This window comes from Pipistrellus hanaki, assembly GCF_964339955.1.
Source record: "Pipistrellus hanaki genome assembly, chromosome: 2".
In the NCBI taxonomy this organism is placed as follows: Eukaryota; Metazoa; Chordata; class Mammalia; order Chiroptera; family Vespertilionidae; genus Pipistrellus; species Pipistrellus hanaki.
The window spans coordinates 107,121,403-107,149,321 of record NC_140504.1 but is presented as its reverse complement, the minus strand read 5'-3'; the positions used below and the strand labels follow the sequence as shown (position 1 = coordinate 107,149,321).

General features: G+C 39.6%; 1 protein-coding gene across 1 annotated transcript in view; it reads right to left on the bottom strand.

Annotated features, from left to right (window-relative positions):
• The window catches only part of LOC311616738 (sulfotransferase 1C4-like), a gene marked incomplete at both ends in the record, with an annotated part of 41,086 nt that extends 16,293 nt beyond the window's left edge, over positions 1–24,793 (bottom strand). The window contains 4 exons of the mRNA XM_084872513.1: positions 390–516; positions 4,965–5,062; positions 20,419–20,541; positions 24,616–24,793. Of these exons, the coding sequence (XP_084728639.1) occupies positions 390–516; positions 4,965–5,062; positions 20,419–20,541; positions 24,616–24,793 (526 nt within the window). The remainder of the gene's footprint in view (positions 1–389; positions 517–4,964; positions 5,063–20,418; positions 20,542–24,615) is intronic.
• Positions 24,794–27,919: the final 3,126 nt, after the last annotated feature.

The following is a 27,919-nucleotide window of genomic DNA, read 5'->3' as shown; positions in this document are numbered from 1 at the left end:
TCAGTTCTGTAAACTCAGTCTCAATTTCACCAGCTGTGAATTATGGATATTATTACTGTAAAGATTAAACAAGCAAATGCATGTAAAGCATTTAGTATAGGTTTAGAGTTGGAACCAACTTTTATTATATCTGCTTTCCCTACAGTACAGTTTTGGCTTTATTAATGGGACATATTGTCATTGGGCATAGATACACTGACCACCAGTGACAAGTAACCAGAGCTATGCCACAACTCTCAGAAATGTTGCCTCTTACCTTCCACCCCCTATAATCAGAGTTTCTTCTGTGAGTGAATTTCATGGAGAGAATTTTATAGAAAGAAGAATTTTATGAGGAAAATTTATCCTCCGCAGACATGGGTAAGACTGGTTCCTTCCATTTGGCTTACCTTTGCCTGACAGGAATGTTTCAAAGTACTGATCCCAGCTTCCTGGGTCTGGGAGTGCTTTGTTCATCTTCTGAAAATAGTAGTAGGACACCATGTTATCCTTGACATTCCTTGCCACATAAATTATCTAAAGTGGTCAGAAGACATGGAAGAAACAAAATGTAAATGAAAAAAAATTATAAATTGAGCATTTAATGTGCATAGTAGCATCTGTCTGTGTTCACAGACCAAGTTTTAAAGGCCACAAATACATTTTTGTTCTCTTCCACTCATCTTATACCAGCCAGTAAAAACTTGTAAATATGAAAATCTGATCAAGTAGCTCCCTTGGGTAAAACTTCAATATCTGTTCATTGCTCTTAAAATTAAGTAAAAATTCTCAACCTGATGTATAAGGCCCTGGGTAATCTGTCTCTAAGCCAGCTTCTAATTTCCTTTTGGTCACTTATTCCACAGTAGCACTACTTTTCAGTTCTCTAATCTTGTAGCCATCGTTTTCAGGGTCTTATCTGCCATTCCTCTCTTAAACCAAAAGGTTTTACACTGATGGACATCAATAGGACTGTGCCTCTCCTTTAAGTAGCAAGCAAAATGTTGTATAGGTGTGTAGTTTGACAGAAGTGAAGACATGACTTATTTCAGATTCTCAGCAGGGTCTGTGATCATTGAAACTTTAAAACCTTTAATTTAAATGTTGGGGGGTTTTAGAGCTCTGTTTGAGGCCTATCTTTATTCTCATTTTGTTCACCCCTTTTGCCACCTTCTTCTGTTGCTCTAAATTTCACATATTTATGACAGATTTGTTCCCAACACATACCACTCTCCTAAGCTACATGCTTTTATATCTATACCTGAATGCCTTTCAGGCATTTCATACTTAATGGGCTCAAGATTAAATTCATATTCAGATAAACTTACTTTTCTCCTTCATTCACTTTTTTCATTAATGGTACCACTACCAAACAATTAAAATCACAAAATCATGATGATTCTTTTTTGAACTCTTCCAAACCAATCCTTGACCAAGTACATAGATTCTGTCTTTTCTTTACATTTGCAATTCATCTCCTTACTGCCCATATTTAATTTTAAAATTTTATTTTTAAAAGTAAATTTATTAGGATTACATTGGTTAATAACATTATATAAATTCCAGGTATACAGTTCTATAATACATCATCTGTATACTCCATTGTGTGCTCATCACCCAAAGTCTAGTCTCCATCATCATGTATTTGACTTCCTTTAACCTCTCTATCCTAATTTAAGTCTTCCTAATTCCTTTTCTGAACTATTGCCACCATCTCCTCATTGACATTCATTTAGTCTTATCCCAGTTTCTTTCTTTCTTTCTTCCTTTCCCTTCCCCTCCCCTTCCCTTCCCCTCCCTCCCCCTCCCCTCCCCTCCCCTTTCCTTTCTTTCTTTCCTTCTTTCCTTCCTTCCTTCCTTCCTTCCTTCCTTCCTTCCTTCCTTCCTTCCTTCCTTCCTTCCTTCCTTCCTTCCTTCCTTCCTTCCTTCCTTCCTTCCTTCCTTCCTTCCTTCCTTCCTTCCTTCCTTCCTTCCTTCCTCTTTCTCTCCCTCCCTCCTTCATTTCTTCCTTTTTTCATTCCTTCCTTCCTTCTCACCAGAGGATATTTCCCCATTAATTTTTAGAGAAAGTGAAAAGAAGAAGGCAATACAGAGAGAAACACATTGATTGGTTGCCTCCTGCATGCACCCCAACCAAAGCCAGGGCCAGGGAGGAGCCTGCAACTCGGTACATGTCCTTGATCGGAATTGAACCTAGGACCCTTTGGTCCACAGTCTGATGTTCTATCCATTGAGCCAAACTGGCTAGGGAATCCAGTTCTTTTTGCCCCTCCTTTAGCATGTTCCCATGGGATCTTTCTAAAATGTAAATGGGCTCATTCATTTTATTGTTCAAATTCTTCTATGTGACTCAAGTCCAAACATTTAGCATGGCAGCCTTTCAGGCTTCGTTTCTCGTCTTAAATCTACCTTTTAAGTAAAGGAGTCATGGCTCTTACCCATCTGGTAGATTGGAATGCTCTCCCATCTCTCATCTCTTGGAAATTTCCTATTTACTTCTCATGATCATCTCCTCTGTCACCCTTGCCAACCCTCCTTGTCAAGGAATGAAGTACTCTCACCTTTCTGTCCTCAGAACACCTTACCTAGATCTTATGGTGTTTTACTGTTACCCCAACTCAGTTCTGGTTCTGTCTACACTACCAATATATTGACATTGGTCTTTAGTCATTTTCCCCCCTGGACCTAGATCTACAGAAAAATATGTGCAAGGTAGAGTGATTAAGGCTCTAGATACACCCAGGGATGGTACTATAAGGTGTGGCTTTTAACAAGACTGTTAAAAGGCACAGAACTATTGCATGGAGAGGGAAAGTCAATGTCTCCTTTGGCTAATTGCCAAGAGCACTTCTACAGATTCTCTGTAGGTGAGCACTTCTTTAGAATACAAGTCAGCAAATGGTTTCTTGGGGCTCTGAAAGAGTTATAATGAGATCTTTAGGGACCAACTCATGATGTGACAAATTGCCAGTTATAAAAACAGACATGGGCTCTCCCCCACTCCTCCTCTAAGTGCATTGTCCACTGTTACAGAGAAGACAGGCCAGATGGGGGTGGGCTGCAGCTCTGGGAATGGAGATGAGGAGGCACAGGACTTTTCTCATTAGGAGAAGTGGTTGTGGGATCCAAATAACAGGATGAGCAGTGGAAAGAAAGCAAAATAAACATCTCAAAGGTCTTTTACTAATATCCTTCACCACAAAAATCATACCGACCTTGATTACAGTGTATTTCCTGTGAGTCAATCTTCTCATCCCCAGACATGGCTGAGGCCCAGGACTCCACTGAGCAACTAGGCCAGAAGATCTGCTGTTCTGTGCTCTTCCCACTTCAGTTCACCCCAATCCATTCAGCACTTCAGCCAAAACCCTTCAACTCATCCCAGACTTTTTTCATACTCTCACACCCCATAGCTTGTATAACAGCAACTTCAGCCCCACTTTCAACATATATGGAGAGTCCATCCATTCCTCCGCTTGTCCCACTTGCTGTCTGCTCTGTCACAGCTGCTAGCCAAATCTCTGAGAAACCTAAAATAGATCATATCCTTACCCTACTTTAAAGAAGAAGAAGAAGAAGAAGAAGAAGAAGAAGAAGAAGAAGAAGAAGAAGAAGAAATCCTATATAATAAAGAGGAAATATGTAAATTGACCATCACACCATCACAAAGGTGGCGGTGCCCATAGCCACAGATGGCGACACCCAGTCTCCTCAGCCCTGCCAAAGTCCCACAGTCCTTTTAGCCCATCCAGGGGGCGGCTGGCACATGGTGCGGCTGTCCTTGCCCTAAGCCCCTCAGCTACCCAGTGCTGGCCTGAGGTATAGGCAAGCCTCAGATGGTGGCTGCCTAGCTACCCAGAGTTGTATGAGGCTCAGGTAACTAGGGCCAGCTGAGTCTTGTACTGTCAGCATTGGCACAGCAGAGGTGTAATGGGGCATCACTTTTCCCTGATCACCAGGTGGCCTCCTGCCCCTGAAGGCTCCAGGAATGTGAGAAGGGGCAGGCCAGGCTGAGGGACACCCCTGCTCCAGTGCAAAAATTTTCATTCACCGGGTCTCTAGTGGGGATATAAAGTATAGCTTAGGGATTATAATCAATAATATTATAACAATTATGTGATGTTAGATGGGTACTAGACTTATCTGAGTGACGACTTTGTAAGTAACATAAATGTCTAATTACTATGTTACACACCTGAAACTAATATAATATTATATGTAAACTGTAATTGAAAAATAAGATGTATGTAAAAACCAATTTGTACTCCTATAGACTTCAATATATAAAATAATTTTTATGCTGACAAAAATTTGGTAAAATTATTTGGTTTTTATATCAGGTCTCAGAATGTTTAGAAGTTGTAAGCACCCTTAGAAGCTTGAAAGAGACAATTTATCTACAAGTGAATTAAAGTGAGAAGATAGTGGATCCCTTACAAATTCCCCTACAAGATAGTGGAATCTTACAAATTCCACCAATGAAATCTGATAACTTAAATAAATACTCATTACCTCAAGGCTAGGATCAGGCCAACAGAGTATAAGTTTAAGAAGCATGTTGTGGTTGTAGGAGGCATAGAGTAGGCAGCATAGAGTAGTGAAAAGATCATGGGTTGTCAGGTCAGAAAGAGCTGTATTTGCAGCCCATACTTCTATTTTCCAGGTGTTTATCATTGGACAAGTTGTGTGACATCTCTGAGCTGTATTGTGGTCATCTTTACTCCCCTTTATGGCATTATTGAGGAGCTGAGGATGTTCAGAACGAAGGCTAATAGATGTTGGTCCTCTCCCTCTTCTTCATGTAGGTGTAAACTAAGCCCATCCTTATCAATGAGAGATGAAGAACATGGAAGATAATTGCAGGTCTTATGATTGATTCCTTGGTGCTCCTCATAGACACAACATGAGGATGACTGTACCATTGTTCTAACACAATATTCTTAGGAGGAATATTTATCTCTGACTATTTCCTGTTTCAAACTTACCTTACAGTTTTTCTCCCAGAAGGATGGAGGTAATAGTTGTGCAGGAAGATGAGTTTTCAGTGTCCTCGGGGAAGGCATTGCATTAGCCTGGTCAATTCCTGAAAAATTATACTGGCTTATTATTTACTTTTTTAGAAGTTGTTATTTGTTATGCAATTGATCATGTCATGTTTTTCAATTGTGACTTTTGGGTTTGATGTCATGTTTAGCCTTTCACCATTCTTAAACGATAATAGCATTCTTCCCTGTTTTCTTTTAGTAGTTAATACATTGTGTTTCACTTTTTATGTTAAAATCTTTGATACATTGGCCTTCACTTGGTGTCTTATTTACTATGAGAGGCCTGGTGCATGAATTCATGCACGGTGGTGGGGTTGTAGATGGAGGAAAGAACAAGGTAAGTTGGCCCTTGGCCCCCAGGGGAAAGAGGCCATATCCATCACCACCCACCCCTGGGTCCCCATCTGAGTCCGGGCCCAAAGGCCCTGGCAGGGTCTGGAAAGGAGGTGACAGTCACCGGGCTGGGTGCGGAAGGAATGAATGCTGGACATTGAAACCACTGTCCTGAGCACCACACAGTTTCCTGCCTCCTCTGCACTACTATTGTGGTGGGAAGGTGGCCTCCAGGGATGGGAGAGGACAGGAGCAAGACAAACCCTAATATCAAGAGCCGACTTTCAATAAATTGCAGCAAGGGAGCTGCTCTGCTATGTATGCAACCCTGGCCCAGAAGCAGGTCTGTATGAATGGTTTAGCACCAGGGACCAATGAGGACCAACTGGCCCGGGGTTGGCTCTGGGAGCACACTGACCACCAGGGAGCAGCCTCTACATTGAGTATCTGGCCCCTAATGATCAGTACACATCATAGCGACTGGTTGTTCCAGTTATTCGGTCATAATGGTTGCTTAGGCATATATAGACAGATATAGATATAGATAGATATAGATATAGATATAGATATAGATATAGATATAGATATAGATATAGATATAGATATAGATATAGAGATAGAGATAGAGATAGAGATAGAGATAGAGATAGAGATAGAGATATAGATATAGATATAGATATAGATATAGATTGAGTCCCCCTATCTATTTCTCATCTCATTAACCTTCACTAACTACAGCAGTATTTCTCAGCATTAAGGGTTGTTGACACAGATACAAATTAGGACATTGGTCATAGATCATCCAAAGCATGCCTACATTATATTTTAAAGTTGCTATTCAAATAAAATAATCAAGAAATTATTGTAGAGTTGTTAAGGACTTCCAAAGATATGTCCACAGATGGCCTCTAAGATCAAACCCAAATTACTTAGTGTGACCTAGAATACTTTTCAAAATTGGTCCCCAGGTATTTATAACCCTCACTTTTGCCACTTTTCCTCAATGACCCTGGTTTGACACTGACCAAGCTCTTTTGAAAACATAGCACATGTTAGGCTAATTCAGAAAACAAAAAAGATAATCATTATAAAAGATAATCAAAAAAGATGATCATTAATTTGTTAATTCACTTTTCAAAGATGAATTCATTAGTCAGTTGTTTTAGATTAAATAATAATAGATTCTGGGACAGATAAGATGACAGCTGGCAGGACGGAGGGGAGGGAGAGGAAGTGAGTAAGTGAGGGGATGAAAGGAGAATGTTTGGATGTGTGTGTAAGTGAGGGACAGTTAAATTCCCACAGGAACAGCAAGGGGCTGGCAGTCCAGGCTCTCTTGGGTCGGAAGAGGCTATCACCACTGTAGGAATATGGGACTCGGGCATGGAACCCATGCCATCTTGAAGGGGAGAACGGCCTTTTTTGAGGAACTCATCAGCACCACCACCCAGACAGGCCTTGGAACTGCCCGTGACCCAGAAGCCACTCCAGCCAAAATCCTGCTGCCCCACCCACAGACCAGCAGACCCTGAGACCTCCACCTTCAAAGGTGCACCATTCTGGCAACAGTTAGTGCAATTTCCCCCTCCCCCAGTGGTAGAACTCTGGACACCACATTCCTGCATTTCCAGCGCAGGCATCCAGGGCACATCACTTCATAGGCAGTGCCTGGGAGCCACTGGGAGCCCTGCTGGGTGTAATTTTGTACAGACAAGGGGCTCTGTTCCACAGTAGAAATTCTGAATTTCATTTTCCTAAATAACTGCCAGCTGTGCAACTTCAGTGCAAGGGCCCCTCAGAGAGCATCAGAGCTCTGCGCTAGCAAAGGGACTGCCAAAGTCGTGCATTTTCAAGGAGAAGGTCCCCTGAGCCCATTTATCCACAGGGTGCTCTGGGGAGCTGCTGTGAGCCCCTTCTGAGTGCCATCTTGGACAAACAGCTATGCACTCCCCGCCTGTCAGTAGAAATTGTGAATTCCCTCTTCCTGAATAACTGCTCATAGACACCCCATCTGCTCAACCTCAGTGCCAGGGCCCCTCAGAGTGCATAGAGCTCTGTGCCAGCAAATGCACCATCACAGTCACCCATTTCCACAGGGCAGGCCATAAACAGCGCATATCCACAGGGCACTTGTGGGGGCCACTGTGAGCTCTCGCTGGGTGTGATCTTAGACAAAGAGGGACGCACTCCCCCCTGGCAGTAGAAGTTCTGAATTCACTCATCTTGGATACCTGTCCACATATGCCTTAATTACACAGCTTCAGTTCCAGGGCCCTTCAGAGTTCTTCAATGCCCCTTGCTGGCAAATGCACCATGGGTGCCCCTGTGAGCCACCATTGGAAGCACATGCCTGCCACCATAGGTGCAGCAGCAAAAGCTGAGTCTGCCTACCCCACAAGTACAGAACTCTGGACACCACAGTCATACCTTTCCAGAGCACAGACTTCCTGAGTCCCATCTCCCCAACAGTTCCTGGGTGCCATTATGAGTCCCCACTGGACACATGTGATTTCAATCAAGGGTGCAAGACAGCAAAAATTGGGACACCCCCCTCCATGGATACTGACTTCTTAGCACCAAAGTTGCACCTTTCCAGCTCTCAGGCCTACATCAAGAGAACCCAAATAGCTCAAGTACAGAACTACACTAGATTACCAAGCTCAGGAGATATGAGAGATCACCATCACCAAAAGAAACTGGATAGCAAAGCAATCAGATCTACAATTAAAACGTTACAGCAAAACATCGGAAGGCAAAAAAAAAAGCAATCCCCAAATGAAAGAAAAAGAGGAATCACCAGAAAGGGAGTTAAATGAAATTGAAGCTAGCAGCATATCAGAGAAAGAATTCAGAGTAATGGTTATAAGGATGTTTAAATGTCTGGATGACAAGTACACACGACTCAATGACAAAAAGCCCCCACACTCAATGAAAATTATAAGGATCTGAATGAGAATGTTAGCAACATGAAAAGGAACCAAGAGTAGATGAAGAATGACATAGCTGCAATAAAGAACACAATGGAAGGCTTAAACAGTAGACTAGAAGGGGCTGAGACTACAGCAGCAAATTAGAAGACAAGGTAGGAAAAAACACACAAACTCAGCAACAACTGGAAAGAAGACTTAAAAAGCAAGAGGAAAGCCTAAGGGAGTTTTGGGACAACACAAAACGAAGCAACATTTGCACAATTGGGATAACAGAAGGAGAGAAAGAGAAGCAAGAAATAGAAAACCTATTTGAAGAAATAATGACAGGAAACTTCCCTAATATTGGCAAGAAAAAAAAACAAAAACCCAAAAAACAACAACAACAACAACAACAAAAAAAACGCACACAAAGTCTAAGAAGCACATAGAGTCCCAAACAAGATGAACCCCAAAAGACCAAAGACAAGATACATTAGCAAACACCAATGACAAAGTAAGATTCTTAATGTTATCAGACTGCCGTACCAATATTTCAGTAATTGCGAATCTGCAGCTATACTGCTGTACCTAATTTTTGGTACTTTGCCTAGTACATGAAAATAATGCATCACAAGCTAAGAATAACCAACCAATCATGGTCAAACCTCATGGTTAGCCATTGCAAATGTCTGCCCCCATGAGTTTGAATTGATTTTGTGTGGTTTGAAGTGAAAATTTTTTGAAAATTCACAATGAAATGAGCTGCTGATGAACCAAGCACTTCAACAGGAAAGCGAAGTAGGTCTAGGCTTATCATAGTCCAACAGGTAATCGATACTTTGGTTGATTCAGACTCTGAGGAGTCAGAATTTAATCAAGAATATGTTTCCAGTTCAAGTGACACAGACAGTGAGAACTCGAGCGATGAGGAGATTCTTGAACTTTATAGATCTAGAGCTAGATCTATAAAGTTCAAGAGTCTCCTCATAAGAGAAGGGGGCCATGTTCCTCAAACAGCTGATGGGGGAGATCTAGTGATGAAGGTTGGACAAAGAATTTTATATCAGCAAATACAGATCTGAGTTTCAATGAGGATGGTAAAGGCCCAGTGATCATTCCTGGATTCATCACAGAGGAGAGTGAACTGATTGACTTTTTAATCCTTGTTTTTGGATGATACTTTCTGGCAAAATTTGACAGAGAAAACCAATATTCGGGCCCATCAATTGCATATAGCAAAGCCCAAATCCTACAATGCCAAAAATTTCAAGAATGCCACAGTGGAAGAAATAAAGGCTTTTCTTGGACTGAGGACCTGTATGGAATACTTAAGTATAAAACCCAGCTATGGGGATTATTGGACAAATGAGGGCTCTGACTTTGTTGGGTTTACTCCCAGATTTCAAAATGTTATGACTTGAGACAGATTCTTGGCCCTTTGGAGTTTTTTACACATAATTGATGAGGAAGACACAGATATTGATAAGAAAGATAGAATATATAAAGTTAGGCATTTCTTAGTAAGTCTGCTCCCCAAGTTTCTCCACTTCTATCTGCAAAGCAACATTTGAGCCTAGATGAGGGGATAATCCCGACAAAAATATACTTGGCCATCAAGCAATATATAAGGATAAGCCCACAAAGTGGGGCACCAAGTCTTTCCTTCTCTGTGAAGGTGAGACTGGCTACATTTTGAATGCAGAAATCTACACTGGTGCTGCACCAAGGCCTATAAAAGACTTGGGCCCAGTAGGAAATACAGTCGTTTGTCTCCTGACCTCATGTACAATGGAAAATAAATGTCATGTGCTTGTCATGGACTGGTTCTACAACTCTGTAACCCTTGCTAAATATGCACTGTCAGAATTACACACAGGAATTGTGGGAACCCTGCAGCAAAACAAGAAGCAGTTTCCTAAGTTACTGAAAAGTGTAAAAAAAAAACTTGCTAGAGGTGACAATCGCTATCTATGCCAAGAAAGTGTAACATGTTTAGTTTGGTAGGATAGAAAGCCGATCACAAACTACCATGATCCAGCTCAAAATGTATTAATAAACAGAAAAAATAAAGATGGCAGTGTGCAAGAAATACAGATGCCACAGTTGGTGAAGGACTATAATAAATATATGGGTGGCTGTGACAAAAATGACCAGATGACCCTCCTTCACCAGTCTCATCGTCATTACCGCTGGCCCCAGCAGCTTTTCATAAAAATTTTTATGTGGACAGTTATAATTCTTATATCTTGTATGCTTCAAAGCAGCAAGCTGCTTCAAAAAAGCCAGTTTATTTCACCAGATATATTCAGAAACTGAGCCTGCAACTTATTGGTGGATATAGGACATCAGCCCATTGCAAAAGGAACCTTGCCTTCAATGGATGACACCAGGCAATAATTTTCCAGAGATTCCCCTGGGACATCGTCTAATCATATCTGTGTTGTGTACATGGAAAAGCACTCCAGGTACAACAAGCAAAATACTGGAGTGTCTTACAAAGACAATTCATTTAAGAAAGTGAAGAGCAACATCTGGTGCTCACTTTGCAAGAAGTACCTCTGTGTGAAAATAAGCTCATCCTGCAGGGTGGATTGGCACACAAAGGTGGAATATTGGTGCTAGATGAAAGGTAGACCTATTTTCTACAATGTCTCCAAGTTCCATCTTATTCTAACCACTTTTTTCATGTAACTGATATTTTTCTATGCTGATTTTTTCTCTTTAACGCTCAGCAGCCCAGGTATAAGGGACAGTTAGGTTCAGGGCCTCATGTCTGGTAGGGTTAAAGGCTGCCAGAGAGAGACAGAAAGTTACCTACAAGGGATCTCCTATTAGAATATCAATGGATTTTTCAACAGACACACTCCAGGCCAGAAGGAATGGAATGAAATATACAAAGTGATGCTAAGCAATGGATGCAACCCAAGAATACTATACCCAGCAAGGATATCATTCAAAATTAAAGGTGGAATCAGAGCTTCACAAACAAAAAAAGGGCTAAGAGAGTTTATCACTACCAAGCCAGCAATGGAAGAAATGCTAAAGGGACTGCTGTAAAAAGAAAAAAAAAACAGAAAGGCAAGAAGAAACACAAATATTAAGGATAAGTATGATAACAAACAAGTACTTATCAATAATAACCTTAAATGTAAATGGATTAAATACACCAATCAAAAGACATAGAGTAGCTGAATGGATAAGAAAACATGACTCATATGTTTGCTGTCTGCAAGAGACTACCTTAGAGCAAAGGATTCACACAGACTGAGTGTGAAGGGATGTAAAAATATTTTTTTTAATATATTTTATTGATTTTGTACAGAGAGGAAGGGAGAGAGATAGAGAGTTAGAAACATCGATGAGAGAGTCATCGATCAACTGCCTCTTGCACACCCCCTACTGGGGATATGCCCGCAACCAAGGTACATGCCCTTGACCAGAATCGAACCCGGAACTCTTCAGTCCCCAAGCCGACGCTCTATCCATTGAGCCAAACTGGTTTCGGCTGTAAAAATATTTTTAAGGCAAATGGAAATGAGAAAAGAGCTGGGCTTGCAATACTTACATCTGATAAAATAGACCTCAAAGTAAAGGCCATAATAAGAGATAAATAAGGCCCTTACATAAAACTAAATGGAGTGATTCAACAAGAAGATATAATTCTGGTAAACATATATGCACCCAATAAAGGAGCACCCAAATACATAAAACAACTTCTGAAAGATATGAAGGGAGAGATCAATAGCAATACAGTCATATTAGGGGACTTTAATAACCCACTGACACCACTGGATAAATCATCTAAACAAAAAATCAGCAAAGAAACAGCAATGCTAAATGAGACACTAGATCAGATGGATTTAATTGACATCTTTAGAACATTTCACCCCAAAGCTACAGAATATACATTCTCCTCCAGTGCACACAGAATATTTTCAAAAATAGACCAAATATTAGGATATAGGCAAAGTCTCTTCAAATTCAAGGAGATAGAAAACAACAAGCATCTGCTCAGACCATAATGGTATAAAACTATAAATCAACTACAATAAAAAGAATGAAAAAAATAAAACACTTGGAGGCTAAATAGCCTGCTATTTAAACAAGGATTGGGTTACCAAAGAGATCAAAAAAGAAATCAAAAGGATCCTGGATACAAATGACAATGAAAACACAATAATCCAAAATCTATGGGACACAATAAAAGCAGTGCTGAGAGGGAAGTTGATAACTCTACAGGCCTATCTCAAAAAAAAAAAAAAAAAAAAAAAAAGGTAATTATCTAACCTTGCAACTTAAAGAACTAAAAAGAGAGCAACAAGAAAAGCCCACAGTAGCCAGAAGGAAAGGGATAATAAAGATCAGAGCAGAAATAAATGACATAAAGACCAAAAAACAAACAAACAAACAAAAAGACCCCACAAAAAAACCCCAAAAACAAAAAACATAACATCAATGAAACCAAGAGCTAATTCTTTGAAAGGATAAACAAGATGGATGAACCTCTAGCCACACTCACCAAGAAACAAAGAGCAAGAGCCCAAATAAATTAAAGCAGAAATGAAAGAAGTGATGTAACAACTGACCCCACAGATATACAAAGAATTATTTAAAAAATTACTATGAACAACTCTATTCCAACAAACTGAAAAACCTTGCTGAAATGGACACATTCCTAAAAAATACAAGTTTCCAAAACTCAACCAGGAAGATTAAAAAAAAAAAAAAACACCTGAATAGGCTAACTACTGATGAAATTGAAACAGTAATCAAAAGCTTTCAGCAAACAAATCCCTGGACCAGATGGCTTCACAGGGGAGTTTTACCAAACATTCAAAGAAGAACTAAAACCAGTCCTTCTCAGATTATTCCAAAATATTTAAGAGGAAGGCACACTTCCAAACTCTTTCTATGAAGCCAGCATTACCCTAATCCCAAAACCAAATAAAGATACCACAAAAAAAAGAGAATTACAGGCAATATCCCTCATGGGAATAGATGCTAAAAACCTCAACAAAATTCTAGCAAATTGGATCCAGCATAAATTAGAAAGATCATAGACCATGACCAAGTGGGATTTATTTCAGGAATGCAAAGCTGGTGCAATACCTGCAAATCAATAAATGTGATACATCACATAAACAAAGTGAGAGACAAAAATCACATAATCATATCAATTGAGGCATAAAAGGCATTTGACAAAATCCAACACCCTTTTCTGATAAAAATGCTCAGCAAAGTGGGAATAGAGGGATCATACCTCAACATAATAAAAGCCATATAATACAACCTACAGCCAACATTATATTCAATGGGCAAAAACTAAACCCATTTCCCCTAAGAACAGGAACAAGACTGGGATGCCTGCTTTCACCACTCCTGTTCAACATAGTACTGTAAGTGCTAGCCACAGGAATCAGACAAGAAGAATAAATAAAAGGCATCCAAATTGGGGGGGAAAAAAAAAGATAAAACTGTCATTATTCACAGATGACATGATACGTTACATGGAAAACCCTAAAGACTCCATCAAAAAATGATTAGACTTAATGAATGAATTTGGAAATGTAGCAGAATACAAAATTAATGCCAAGAAATCTATGATATTTCTATACACCTACAGTGAACTTACAGAAAGAGAGACTAAAAAAGTAATCCCATTTACCATCACACCAAAACAAAAAAAATATTAAGATATGTAGGAATAAACGTAACTAAGGAATAAACGTAAAAGACCTCTACTCAGAAAACTACAAGACATTGAAAAAAGATAGAGGAAGACATAAATAGATGGAAGAGCATACCATGCATGGATAGAATCAACACCATTAAAATGTCCATACTGGAGAAACCAAGATGGCTGCATAAGGTATACGTGCTGCCTCTCACAACTACACCAAAACTACAATTAAAAAACAAAACAACTATCACCCAAAACCATGGGAAAGCTGGCTGAGTAGAAGTTCTACAACTAGAAGGAAAGAAAAAATCGCATTGAGAACAAGTAGGATGTGCAGAGGCACGGAGAAGCAGAGGTACAGAGGCATGCAAATCGGGCTGGCGACTAGGTGCACTGTTTTTTTGTTTGTTTGTTTGTTTGTTTCAACAAGGAAGGAGATACAAACTCTGGACTGCTCAGGGAAGGAGATACAAACTCAGGACTATAGTTTCCTACTAGACTCTGGGGATCCAGGCTCATATGGCGATAAGCTAGCTTGTCTGGCATCAGGTCGGAAAGTGAGGGTGACTTTCTTGCAGAGGTGTTCACAGAATCATTGTTTATTACACTGGGGCATGGGATGCTGAGACTTGGAGACACAGAGATGGCTGAATGGCAGCCATCACTGTTCGATACACCTGGTGATTCCCTGAGACCCAGCCCTACCCAATTTACAAACCCACCCAAACTGTGGGCAGCAGCTTTTACATATGAATGGCCTGCCCTTTTGCAGCTTAAGCTAACAAACTGCAGCTGGGTTAGTCAGCTCCAAAACTGCCAAACCCCAAGCAAAGAGGAAAAACCTGCAGATCTCTCTGAAGCTCCTGCTGGGAGGCCTCAGGCAGTAGCTGACTTGCACTTCCTTGGAAATCCAGAAGACAGTATATCTAGTGGTCAGTGTGAGACGATACCAGATTTCAACTTCTCATATCCATAAGTGACACACTCAAGAGGCAGAATCAGTGAGCACCAAAGCCCCACTGAAGCAAGTTCTGCCTCATAAGGGTGTCTCTAGCATAGCAGTTCTTCCATTATAGATACAGGGGGTCCTCACAGCCAATTGGCATGGAGGTCAATTCCTCCCAGTGTACCAACAGCAATCAACGCTTAACTACATCAAGATTGTGCACCCAGCCCACGAAAGGGTGCACCAAGAGTGTCCACTCCAGATGATTGAACAGGCTGAGCCACTACACCATATAGGTCACCTACGACACAAAGCCACTTCATCAATACTGGGAAGCAGCCAAAATGCGGAGACAAAGAAACATGTCATGAATGAAAGAAATAGAGGAAGGCAAACTACTGGATATAGAGTTCAAAATCACAGTTATAAGGTTACTCCAAGAATCTTTTAGAAACCTCCAAGGAACTTGTGAGACCTTTAAGGATCTAAGTAAGAATGCCAAAATAATAATAGTAATAGTAATAATAATAATAATAATAATAATAATAAATAAATGGAAAAGAACCAGTAAGAAATTAAGCATACACTGTCTGAAATAAAGAATAATATACAGAAATTCAACAGTAAACTAGAGGATCCCAAGAATCAAACAAGAGATTTGAAATATGAGGAAGCAAAAAACACCCAACCAGAAAAACAAAAAGAAAAAAGAAAAAAAAAATGTGAACATAGTATGAGGAGCCTCTGGGACAACTTCAAGCATACCAATATCTGAATTATCAGGGTGCCAGAGGAAGAGAGAGAACAAGACACTGAAAACCTATTTGAAGAAATAATGACAGAAAAATTTCCCTACCTGATGAAAGAAATAGACTTACAAGTCCAGGAAGCACAGAGAACCCAAACAAGAGAAATTCAAAGAGGACCACATCAAAACACATGAAAATTAAAATGCCAAGGGCAAAAGACAAAGACAAAATCTTGAAAGCAGAAAGATAAAAACAGTTACCTACAAGGGAGTACTCACACGACTGTCAGCTGATTTCTCAACAGAAACTATGTAGGTCAGGAAGGAGTGGCAAGAAATATTCAAAGTGATGAACAGCAAGAACCTACAACCAAGATTACTCTACCCAGCAAAGCAATCATTCCGAATGGAAGGTCAGATAAAGAGCTTCACAGATAACAAAAAGCTAAAGGAGTTCATTACCACCAAACCAGTATTATATTAAATGCTGAAAGGTATTCTTTAAGAAGAGGAAGAAGAAGAAAAAAAGTAAAGATAAAAATTATGAACAACAAATACATATCTATCAACAACTGAATCTAAAGGAGGTGGAGACAAATGGCGGGAGAATAGATAGGCGGGTTCTGAGCCTTGTCTCAAAGCAGAAAGAGAGCAGCTGAGGGTCGCGCTGGGAGTGTTTATTAGCAAGCCAAGAGACAGGCAAACTCCAGGAGAAACTGGGGGTCTGCTGATCAGGGTACCCCTGACAGGGAAGCACCCACGGTGGGGCTGGGTCCCTTCCTGGAGCTACCTACAGGCTTGGACAGGGAAATCTTACCATCTTTAAAGGAAAAGTGGATCTTGTCAGAGGCCTGGATATCCACAGCCGCAGTGACCACGAAGCAGCTGTGAACCCCAGAACGCTGATCCCGGGTGGCATGAACACTTGGACTCAAAGGAGCGACCACCGCACAGCGAAAAGATCAGATTTCGTGAAGATAGGATGAGTCCCCGTGGTGGAAGACAGAAGGCTGCTTGCATGCGCTGGGCACACAGAAGCTGGAGGACTGGGGTGGTATTTACAAGTAGAAGGCCCTGGCTGTTGGGCTAGTGTCATTGTGAATGTGGATGGGGCTCCAAATAGGGGAGATATCTAAAGAGCAACAAGTTTGAATCTGATTCAGTGGGATATCAGAGAATTACAGGGAGTGCAGTAGGCTCAGACTCTAGCCCTCCCTCCCCCCCACCCTCCTCCAGATCAGTGTTGCAGAGAGGAAAAAAAAAAAAAAAAAAAAGCTAGAGAGGCTAGAGCCTGGAAGTCAACCCAGAAACACTGCCACCCAGAGGCTAAATCACAAATTGACCCTAGTGTAATAAAAAAAATCAAAGCATGACCTGCTTAAAAAACAGGACTGGATTACAATACTGAGGAGCAATGAAATGCAGAAAACTGCAATACTGTTCAGACTGGGAAACAGGTGTGCCAAACAGAATATAGAGGAAGTGAATGACCTGCAAATTTTATTTAATTTTTTTAAATTTTTAAATTTTTGTTTTTTATTTTCATTATTTGCAACGTTTACTCAAGAAACTATTTTTTCTTTTTTCCTCACTTGATTTTACCTTTTTAATTATCACATTTTTATATGTAATCAACATTATTACTACTACTATTTTACCTTTTTATCTTATTTTCTTTTGATTATTTTTATTATTATTTTAAGTGTCATATTATTTGCTTTTTTTATTTTACTTTGGGATTAGTGTTATACAGTCTATTTTTATCTTTTCTTCTCCAAATGCTTTATTCTATCTCAACCCTACCTTTATGCCATTACTCTCTTTTTAACCATTTCCCTTTGGTGTCCTGTTTATCTTAACCCTTTCATGCTCTAGATTTTCCCTATTCTTTCTGTTTACCCCCTCCTAAAATTTCACCCTACGTGTGCATATCTAATTTCCAACCCCCTGCTCCAAGCCCATTCACACCTCCCTTGTCTCTGTCCTAAAAAAACAAAACAAAACAAAACAAAACCACACACACACACACACACACACACAAAACAAACAAACAAAAACAGTCTTTCTCTCTATCCCTTTGTAGTTGTATGTTGAATGTTAACTATATCGAAGTTTTATGCTTTTTTGTAAGATTGGTTTGCTTATTCTTTTTGTTTGATTGTATGTTTTTGTTAGCTGGGTTCTAACAACCTTTATTGGAGGTTATTAATATTGCAAACACATTTCTGTTCAATGCCTTGTGTGTTGTACCTGGTTGTGTTGTATTTTGTGCCTTTAGATCAAAGCAGGAGAGAGAAAACTACATAACCAGACATCCTGAAAAGAGAGATCATGGGGAGACAAAGAAACAGCCCACATATGAAAGAAAAGCAGGCATCACCAGAAAAGGAAGTAAAGGAGTTAGAGGCAAGCAACCTACCAGAGCAAGAATTCAGAGTAATGATCATAAGATGGCTAAAAAGAATGGAAGACAAATTTGACAATATGAGTAAGAACCAAGAAGAAATGAAGAACCAAGAAGAAATGAAAAATGACATCACTGCTGTAAAGAACTCACTAGAAAGCATCAAAAGTAGACTAGAAGAAGCAGAGGACTGCATCAGTGAGCTAGAAGACAAGATGGAAAAAAATACCCAATTAGAGCAGCTTCTGGGGAAAAAAATTAAAAAGCAGGAGGAGAGCCTAAGGGAACTTTGGAACAATACAAAACAAAACAATATTAGAATAATAGGGGTTCTAGAAGGAAAGGAAACTGAGGAACACATGGAAAATGTATTTCAAGAAATAATGACAGAAAACTTTCCCAAGATTGAGAAGAGAAAAACCACACAAATCCAGATGCTCTCAGAGTCCCAAGCAAAATGAATCCCAAAATACCGAAGCCAAGGCACATTATAATTAATCTGGCAAACACCAAAGACAAAGTAAGAATCTTAAAAGCAGCCAGAGAGAGACAGAAAGTTACAAATAAAGGAACCCCCATCAGACGAGCAAATGATTTCTCCACAGAAACTCATAAGGCCAGAAGGGAATGGAATGAAATATACAAAGTCATACAAAGAATCCAAGAATACTGTACCCAGCAAGGCTATCAATCAAAATTGAAGGTGAAATCAGGAGCTTTACAGACAAAAACAGACTAAAGGAATTTATCACTACCAAACCAGCAATGCAAGAAATGCTAAAGGGTATACTGTAAAAATAAAGAAATAGGAAGCGAAGAAGAAACACAGGGGTATAGAATAAAAATGGTGACAAGTAAGTACCTATCAATAATAACTTTAAATGTAAATGGATTAAATGCTCCAATAAAAAGGCATAGAGTAATGGATTAGATAAGAAAACAAGACCCATATATCTGCTGTCTACAAGAAACCCATTTAAAAAAAAAAAAAGATGCACACAGATGAAGGTGAAGGGATGGAAAAAGGTTTTCCAGGCAAATGGAAATGGAAAAAAAAAAGTTGCTATGGGGAACATTTAGGCAATTCCTCAAAAAGTGAAACAGAGTTACTGTATAAACCAGCAAATCAATTCATGAGAATTGAAAACGTATGTCCACCCAAAAAAACCTTGTAAATGAATGTTCATAGCAGCATTATCCTATATAATAAACAGGTAATATGCAAATTAACCCTCATGCCCTCATAAGATGGCTGCCTACAACCAGGATAGCAGGGGGGTTAGTGAGGGATGACCAAATGACTGAACAAGCAGGCTGTGTGGGGTGACCAGGCCAGCAGGGGGGAGTTGGGATGACCAGGCCAGCAGGGGGTTTAGTAAGAGGCAACCAGGTGGTGGGAACAGGGAAAACCTATCTAATAAAGACAGAATATGCAAATTGACCACCACTTGGTGACAAAAGATGGAAGCGCCCACAGCCAATAAGGAGGTAATATACAAATTGATCTGACAAAGATGGCGGCAGCTGAGCTCACAGGCGTTCTGCCCCATCCTGGCTGCAAGGCCTCTGGGCAGCTTGCACGTGTGCAGGCATGGAGCGGCCAGGGCGGAGCTGGACACCTGCTATGAGGGGAGGCAGTGGGGGGGGGGTCGGGTTTGGAGGGAGCTACAGGAAGGTGGCAGGGCCAGAGTAAAGGCAGAAGGCAACTCTGGCTGGAGTGAAGGACCAGGTCCCAGGTACCAGAGGGAAGCCAGTGGGAAGGAAGGACTATTCTTGCACGAATCTTCATGCATCAGGCCTCTAGTAGAGAATGATTGCTAATGGATACAGGGTTTTGTTTTGCTTTGTTTTGTTTTAATGTTCTGGAATAAGATAGGGGTGATGGTTGCACAATCATGTGAATATACTAAAAACTACTAAAAATTATAACTTTAAAAGGCTGAATTTTATGGAATGTGAATTATATCTCAAAAATTGAGTAATTTTTTTTTAAAGTACATTGTGAATTCTTATTTTGAACACTGTGTCCTTGGTGCCAGGCTTCCTTGACCTTGGCCTTGTCATTGAGATCCCACATGTAAAAGCAGGATCTCTGTTGGGGGTGAACTAAGTAGACATTCCTTGGCACTTATAACTTATTGACACATCACTTAATAGGGAGATGGTACCTCTCTACTAAGTATTAAGGCTAAATAAGTTAAGTGAAGGGGCCTATCTAGATTTGCCCAAGAAAATATAACTTTCATTCAGTATTCAGAATTGGGGACCAAAGGAAGTTTTTCATTTTTTTTTTAGTATAGTAGACTTTCAGAGTCTCTACTCTGAAATTCCCAATTTTATGTAAAGTTTATGATTTTTTATCTTAGAGACTTACCAGAGTTTATTATTCTTATCCACTCCAAGAAAGGTTGTCGAAGATTAATGGGAGCCTGTCTGCTCTTCTCAATGTCTCCATTGTTCTGTATCAAATCGACAATTTCCTGTGTCCAAGTAGTTCCTAAAAGTAGAATAAAGAACCAAGTAACTGATTATTAATTTTCTACAATTTACAATTTAGAAACATCTTGTCTACATCAAGAATTAATTTGTCTTATGTTACTTTACTATATTGAATTGAAACCAATTGTTATTATCTTCTCACAAAAAAAAAAGGGAAGAAATGTGACATTCATTTTTATCTTCCAGTGATGTGTTTTTAAAAATCTAAACATGCATTGGTATTTTTAGAAAACAATCATATAAATAATTATTATATGTAATAATAGGGGGTTATTTTAAAAATATTTCATTTGAGAAAAATCACAGAAATTCACAACCACTCACTTTTACAATTAAACCTTTGCTGCTAATAAATAATTTTGTTTCCCCTTCTGGTTATTTTTTCTTTTTAGAAACATGAAATTGACCCAATGTGAAAAGGAAAGAAATTTTAAAAGGGAAAATAAGAATTACAAATAATCCACAAACTGGAGGAATATAGATTGAATTAATTTCTCTTTAAAAGGAAAAGAAAGACTCAATGTAATATTAAACAACTACCAAGAAAGTTGAATTGGTTTTAAATGAAAAATAACCTTTGTTACATTTGGGGTTAATATTTCCTTCTTTCTGCAGACTCATCTACTAGCTCCTTAATGATTTGGGGTGGGGAGGGTGGTTCCTCTCACACTCCAGCCCCCTTGGCCTCTACAGTGTTCAGCCTCCCAGGATGTTTCCCTTTGATTGGCTTCTGGGACGTGTGGGTGACCTGGTCTTATTTCTCTGGGAGAAAGCATGATGGCTTGGATGTGTATGAGGCTGTGGAAACTGATTACTCCAATCCTATCTCTGGTATGCATGATTTAGGTGGTTTTGATAAATTATATAAATTTTATTGAGCACCAATTATTCTCATGTGTTTTGAAAATTAGAAAATAGGAAGAGCCTGGTTTACAGTCAGCACTAAATAAATATTAAATGTCTTAATTTTTTTTTTTACTGTGTTAGTATACCTGGAGGACCAGAGCCAATACATGTGAGAGCATCTTGCTCAGGTAACGTAAGGGGGAGAAAGGTGCTATTGTTGTCATGGTACCCTCATGTGGGTTTCCTGAGATCCTGGTTCCCCTTTCCCTAGTACCTTGATGACAGTCCCTGGGTGCTGTCCCATGGTCCCCATCTAGACCCTACTCTGGTGCCATATCTGCTCAGCTCCTAGTTGGTTTCTACTCTGCACTAAAACCAATTTCTCCTTCCCTCCTGGAATCAGAATTTGCTTCATTTTTGACAATTTTGTTGCCTCTTTGTCAATTTATTGTCCTAACTCCATGTTTGATTCTGCCACATACAGGCTATTGGATCTGCTGCCTTTCCTGGATTCTGAGGGTGACTGAGCCCCTCAAAGGAAGTGCCCTCCTCCTTTGCAGACTCTGTTTCTAGACTTGGCTTTGCTGTTGTAAACATTGTGAGAATCTCAGAAAACTCAGACTCCCTTAGTGGTTGGTCCAGACTGTGGCTCGTGAGTCACATGCAGCTCTTTGGCCCCTTGAGTGTGGTGGCTCTTCCACAAAATTAGGAGTACCCTAATTAAGTTAATAACAATGTACCTAGCTATATAGTTTAAGTTTTAAAAAATTGGCTCTCAAAAGAAATTTCCATCATTGTACTGTTGATATTTGGCTCTGTTGACTAATGAGTTTGCCGTCCTCTGGTCCAGACCATCCAAGGGCTTCTGACAGACTTCCTTGCCTCATACTGAAGACTTGCCTTGCAATTAATCCTGTTTATAAGGGGTACACATCATGACTCACACTCACCACTAACTATTTAGCTCTCCAGGAGAGCTAAATCCCACTACTCCATGCCCCTGCCTAACTTCCATGGCAATCTGATCTTTGCTCTTTCATGGACTCTACCTGCTAGCTGGCAAATTCCCAGATATGGATGTTTACCAGAATGGAATCTCAATAAGTTATGACCTAGTCCAAGCAAGCTATGCCTCAAGTTACGCCCTACAGAAATATATGGAAGATTATAAAACATGCAGGATTTGCTGCCCAGATTTTCCTTCTGAATGGAAGGGTTCATTATCCCAGCGGCTGGCAGATAGCCCCTAGCTTTTCGTCTCTCTTCAGGACCAAGGTCTTGCCCCTTTCCTGAGGCAGCTTACATTCAGTGATGGGCTGACACCTGGTCCTCTCACCTCAACTACTATGGCACTAGCTCTGAAGAGCCATCTAAGCTTCAGAGTGACCCATGGGGATGGAAAGGCTTTGCTGAGACTGAGTTAAAGCTCAACTTCTCCCTCTGCTCAATCCTGCTTTCTTCTAGAGGAAATGATCCCAAGAGCACTCCCTAGTAAACATCCTACATACTATTTCTCACTCAGAATCTGACTTCTGGGGAACCCAACCTTTGACATAGATAGAAAAGGGGCTGATTTGAGAGTAAAGTTCATGACTTAACATTATACCATGCTGAACTAGATAGCAGCAGATGGGATCCTAGAATCTTACATGACCTTATATGGAGTTAGGGTCTTATAGAAGAAATATAGTTAAAAAGATGTCATTAGGGTAGGCCCTCATATATCAATAATAAGGCCGGTGTCCTTACAAAATGGGAAAATTGGGGGATAGATATGCATATCAAGAGAATACCGTGTGAACATGAAACTGAGGAAAGAAGCCTGGAACAGATTTTTTTCCTCATAGCTCTCAGAAGGAACCAACAGTGATAACCTGCCACCTCCAGCACTGTGAATCACTACCTAAGTAATAATCACAGTAGTTCAGAGTTTCTTTAAGATACTTTTCTTAATCTGAATTAGGTCCTGCCAATATTATCTCATCATCCCTTCCATGTTTATGTGCCTTTAGCACATATTGTAACCAAAGACCTATGCCTATAATTTATTTAATGCTTTAATGTCCTCCAAATTAGATTGTAAATGTCAGCAGGGCAAATATAGAACATTTTGTCTATCACTATGCCTGGTGCTATTGTGTTTCCCTGAAAATAAGACATCCTCCGAAAATAAGACCTACTTAGAGGTTTCCTTCTGAGTGAAATATAAGGCATCCCCCCAAAATAAGGCCCCCCTAAGCTTTGTCTCAGAAACTTTGTGAAACCTAAACTGCAAGAAGTTGTAACTTGGGTGAAGAATTCATGGGAGAAAATCACTGACAGTTGCATTGCAAATGCACTGCGAGCAGGCTACCTTGACAAGAAGTACTCATTTAAAGACAGTGCTATTGCTAAACATGAGAGATTTGGTCCACTGATTCTGAAAGAAATGGAGTCACAAGAAATTCACCAGGAAATTCAGGAATTGGATTGTTATGATGATGTTCCAGAAGATGATGACATGATTGTCATTGAATAAATGAGTAAATTCTTGAAACTGTAGGATTCACAGTTTGTCTGGTTTGTGTTGACAACTACCGTACTACAGGAAATAAATTTCCTTTATTTTCATTTAACAATAAATGTGTACCGTATTCTTCTTCATGGAAAAATAAGACATCCCCTGAAAATAAGACCTAGCGCATCTTTGGGAGCAAAAATTAATATAAGACACTGTCTTATTTTCGGGGAAACAGGGTAGTCTCTGGTGTTTAGAAGATCCATGAAAGCTGAAACTGGTTTGGCTCAGTGGATAGAGCGTCGGCCTGCGGACTGAAAGGCTCAGGTTCCATTCTGGTCAAGGGCATGTACTTGGTTGCGGGAACATCCCCAGTAGGGGGTGTGCAAGAGGCAGCTGATCAATGATTCTCTCTCATCGATGTTTCTGACTCTCTATCCCTCTCTCTTCCTCTCTATAAAAAAATCAATAAAATATATTTTTAAAAAAAGAAGATCCATGAAAAATTATAATTGAATGGGGAAAAATTACAAGTATACATGTATTGACCTGCAGAATCTGATTTGGCTAGTTATATATTTTTAATAAATCGAGTACTCTATCTTTTACAAAATACTCATAGTTTTGTAGAAAAATTTCAGTTCCTTTGCCTTTCTATCTGATTTATAGGCAAGTACGCTGCTTCACTCCACCCTTGAGCTTAACCGGATCCTACATGCCTTTACATACCTGCTTTGGGATAGGAAGCAATGAGCAGGTCATCAGGCTTGGCTTCAAAATTCCAGACTTTATCCCAACTGTTGCATAGATTCTTCTCTAGAACAATACCATCTACTTGGGAAACTTCTCCTGGGGGTATCAAGGCCCATTCTAACTCCTTTTTTTCCTCCACCTTATCATTAGCCATTCTTTCTGTCTTGTTTTGGGCTCCAGCAGAGGAACATGACAAGTAAATGAAAGGACGAACACAGGTTTTATATACTCAGTGCTTTGGAACAGATCTCTAGTCATTTATTATAGGTATGTATGTTTAGGCAAAAAAGAGGCCTTATTTGTATTGCTCTTTATATCCTGAGAGGACTCAACAAAAAATGCTAGCATTATGCCAAATATATGCTTTCCTTGTGGCCAGGCTCTGGCAGGGCTCCACCTTGATGTTGCCAGAAGGAAGAATAGTGAGAAGGCATCTCAGCCAAGGGGCCTCCCCAGATCAGGGAGGTCACTTCCTGGTCCTGTGGGTGCCAACAAAGATAGGAAATTGAGAGGTGCCACTGAGGGAAAACCTGGGCAAGTCACCAGGAACCACCCTTCTCTCTTCATTCAAAGTTAGTGATTCTGTGTTCTGAGCTTGTCATCCATGACATTTATAGGAATACCTTTCCAAAAATGAGAACTGAGCTTCTGTAAACATGCCACCTGTTAGAGATGTACATGTTGATGTCATTAGTTTGGACAGTTCATCTTGAAATTCCATCCCAATATTCAAGAGTAATTGAATTTTCAGGGCTCTGTGTATTATTGTTGTTGTTTTTTTTAAAGTGTAAAGTTAGACTGTAATATTTAATGGGTATTATCAGATAGAGGTGTTTTTTCCTTAAATCAAGGCATAATTAACATACAGTAAAATGCACAAATCTTAACTTTACATCTTAATGATTTTTTACTTATACATACACCCATATAACTGCCACCCAGATCAAAATAGAGACTATTTCCTTCAGAAAGTTCCACCCTGCCTCTTTCTAGTTAATTCTGCACTATTAACCCATGCCCAGGCAAGCAATGTTTTGACTTTTATTGCCATAAATAAGTATTGCCTAATCTTGAACCTTTTATAATGGCATCATACCATTATGTACCCCTTCCTGTCTGGCTTTATTTTTTCAACATAATGTTTTTAACATTATTGATAGAGTTGCAACAGTCAATAGTTTTATTCTATTACTATACTACATATAACTGAATATATTATAATTTGTTTAATTACTACTCATTTGATGACATAGAGGTTGATTCCAATTTTGAATAATTATGAATAAAGTTTGTATGATACTTTAATACTTCCTTTTTGTGTGTAGACACAAGCATTAATTTATCTTGGGTGTGTGCCTAGGATTCTAACTGCTATGTCATAGATATGATTAACTTGAGTAGAAACTGCCTGTTATCTATCCAGTACATAGATAAGGACACAGTTTAATGACATCGAAAGAACCATATGGCCACCTGTCTGAATGACTGTCTAAAGCTTTCCTTAATTTTGAGATTCTTTCACTCAGGTAGAGTGGAGGAATGGCAGTCTTATATTTACCTCATTTAGTTGCTGTCTGGTAGCACTGTAAGTTTCACTCGTGGAGTGAATCCAGGATTGTCCTTGTGTCACTCTGGGTACTAAGTTGAAGAGTCAGACTTCAAGTGTTATCTCTGCCAGAATTTCTCTCAGCTTTAGGAGGGGGGTGACTTCTTTCTGTCACCATGAAGGGATTTTAGAGCCCAGATTGTTCACCAGTGTTCTAATGTTTCCTCTGGGTATGCTGGACACAGGCATTAATCACAGATTTCAAACAAACAATTATAAAGGTCACCTGTGAGACAGTATTTCCCAACCTCAGCCTCAGTTACTGCACCGCTTCTCCCTGGGGATTCATCTTCAGAGACGACCTGCCACCAGGAATCCTTGAGCAGAGGCAAAAGGGGGAAAGTTTGCTAACTACAGTGCAGGATAGTTAACAGTTGTGGATGATAAGGGACAAGTAAAGGGACATGCTAACCTGACTAACACAGGAAAGGCCTTCGTGGTAGCCTTGCAAATTGAAGAGACTAAAGTAACCACAAGGATGGTCTGAAATTAAAACCTTTAATTAAAAAGCAGTTAATAGTGGGTAGTCAGGTCCTAGGATAGTATCTTCCCTGATAAAGATCAACTTTTTTTTTTTTTTTTTTTTTTTTAACTGAGTTTATTGTCTTTTTGTATCTAAGATAACATATTTGTGAAATTTCAGGGTAACTTGTAACTTCCCTTTTCTGGACCCCTCAGGGCACAGACCTGGTCTTATAAGCAGACCACAAATTCCCTCATTGTTATTGTTATCATGTTAATTGTTGACTGTTAACTATCCTATACCCACCTGTGTAAAGGAAGCATGTGTCATCATTTTACTTTTTATCCAGCCCCAGAGGTTTCCTTGCTTTGCTTTCCTTCTGTCTCCCAATCTATCACCAATGGATCCCAAGTAACTCTAGGAGATATAGCCGTAAACATATTGCTACAAAGATGTCTGAGACTTTGCTGCCCATGGTTTCTTCTAGGATTTTATATTTTCACAACTTACATTTAAATTTTTTAACCATTTTGAGTATAGGTATTTTAAATTTTTGTTGTTGTTGCAGTGCTTAATGCAACTGGGTTATTTGTTTGTTTGTTTAAAATATTTTTATTGATTTCAGAGAGGAAGGAAGAGAAAGAGAGAAATAGAAATATCAATGATGAGAGAGAATCATTTACCAGCTCCCTCCTGCATGTCCCACACTGGGGATTAAGCTGCAACCTGGGCATGTGCTCTGACTGGGTATTGAACCATGATCTCCTAGTTCAAAGGTCAATGCTCAACCACTGAGCCACACTTGCTGGGCTGGGGTTTTTTATTTTTTTAAGTTTCTCTGTAATTTCATTATTGGTGTATAAAAATGGCATTGATTTCTGGGTGTTAATTTTGTATCCTGCTAAGTTATCGAATTCATTCATTAAATCTAGTAGTTTTTTTTATGGAGTCTTTAGGGTTTTCTATGTACAATATCATGTTGTCTATGAATAATGGCAGTTTTATTTCCTCTTTTCCAATTTGGCTGCCTTTTATTTATTCTTGTCTGATCACTATGGCTAGCACTTTGAGTGCCAGGAATTGGATTTTTTTTCAAAAGCTTTTTCTGCATCTATTAATATAATCATGTGATTTTTATCTTGCAGTCTATTAATGTGCTTTATCACATTTATTGATTTGCAGGTATTGTATTCGTCTTGCATCCCTGAAAT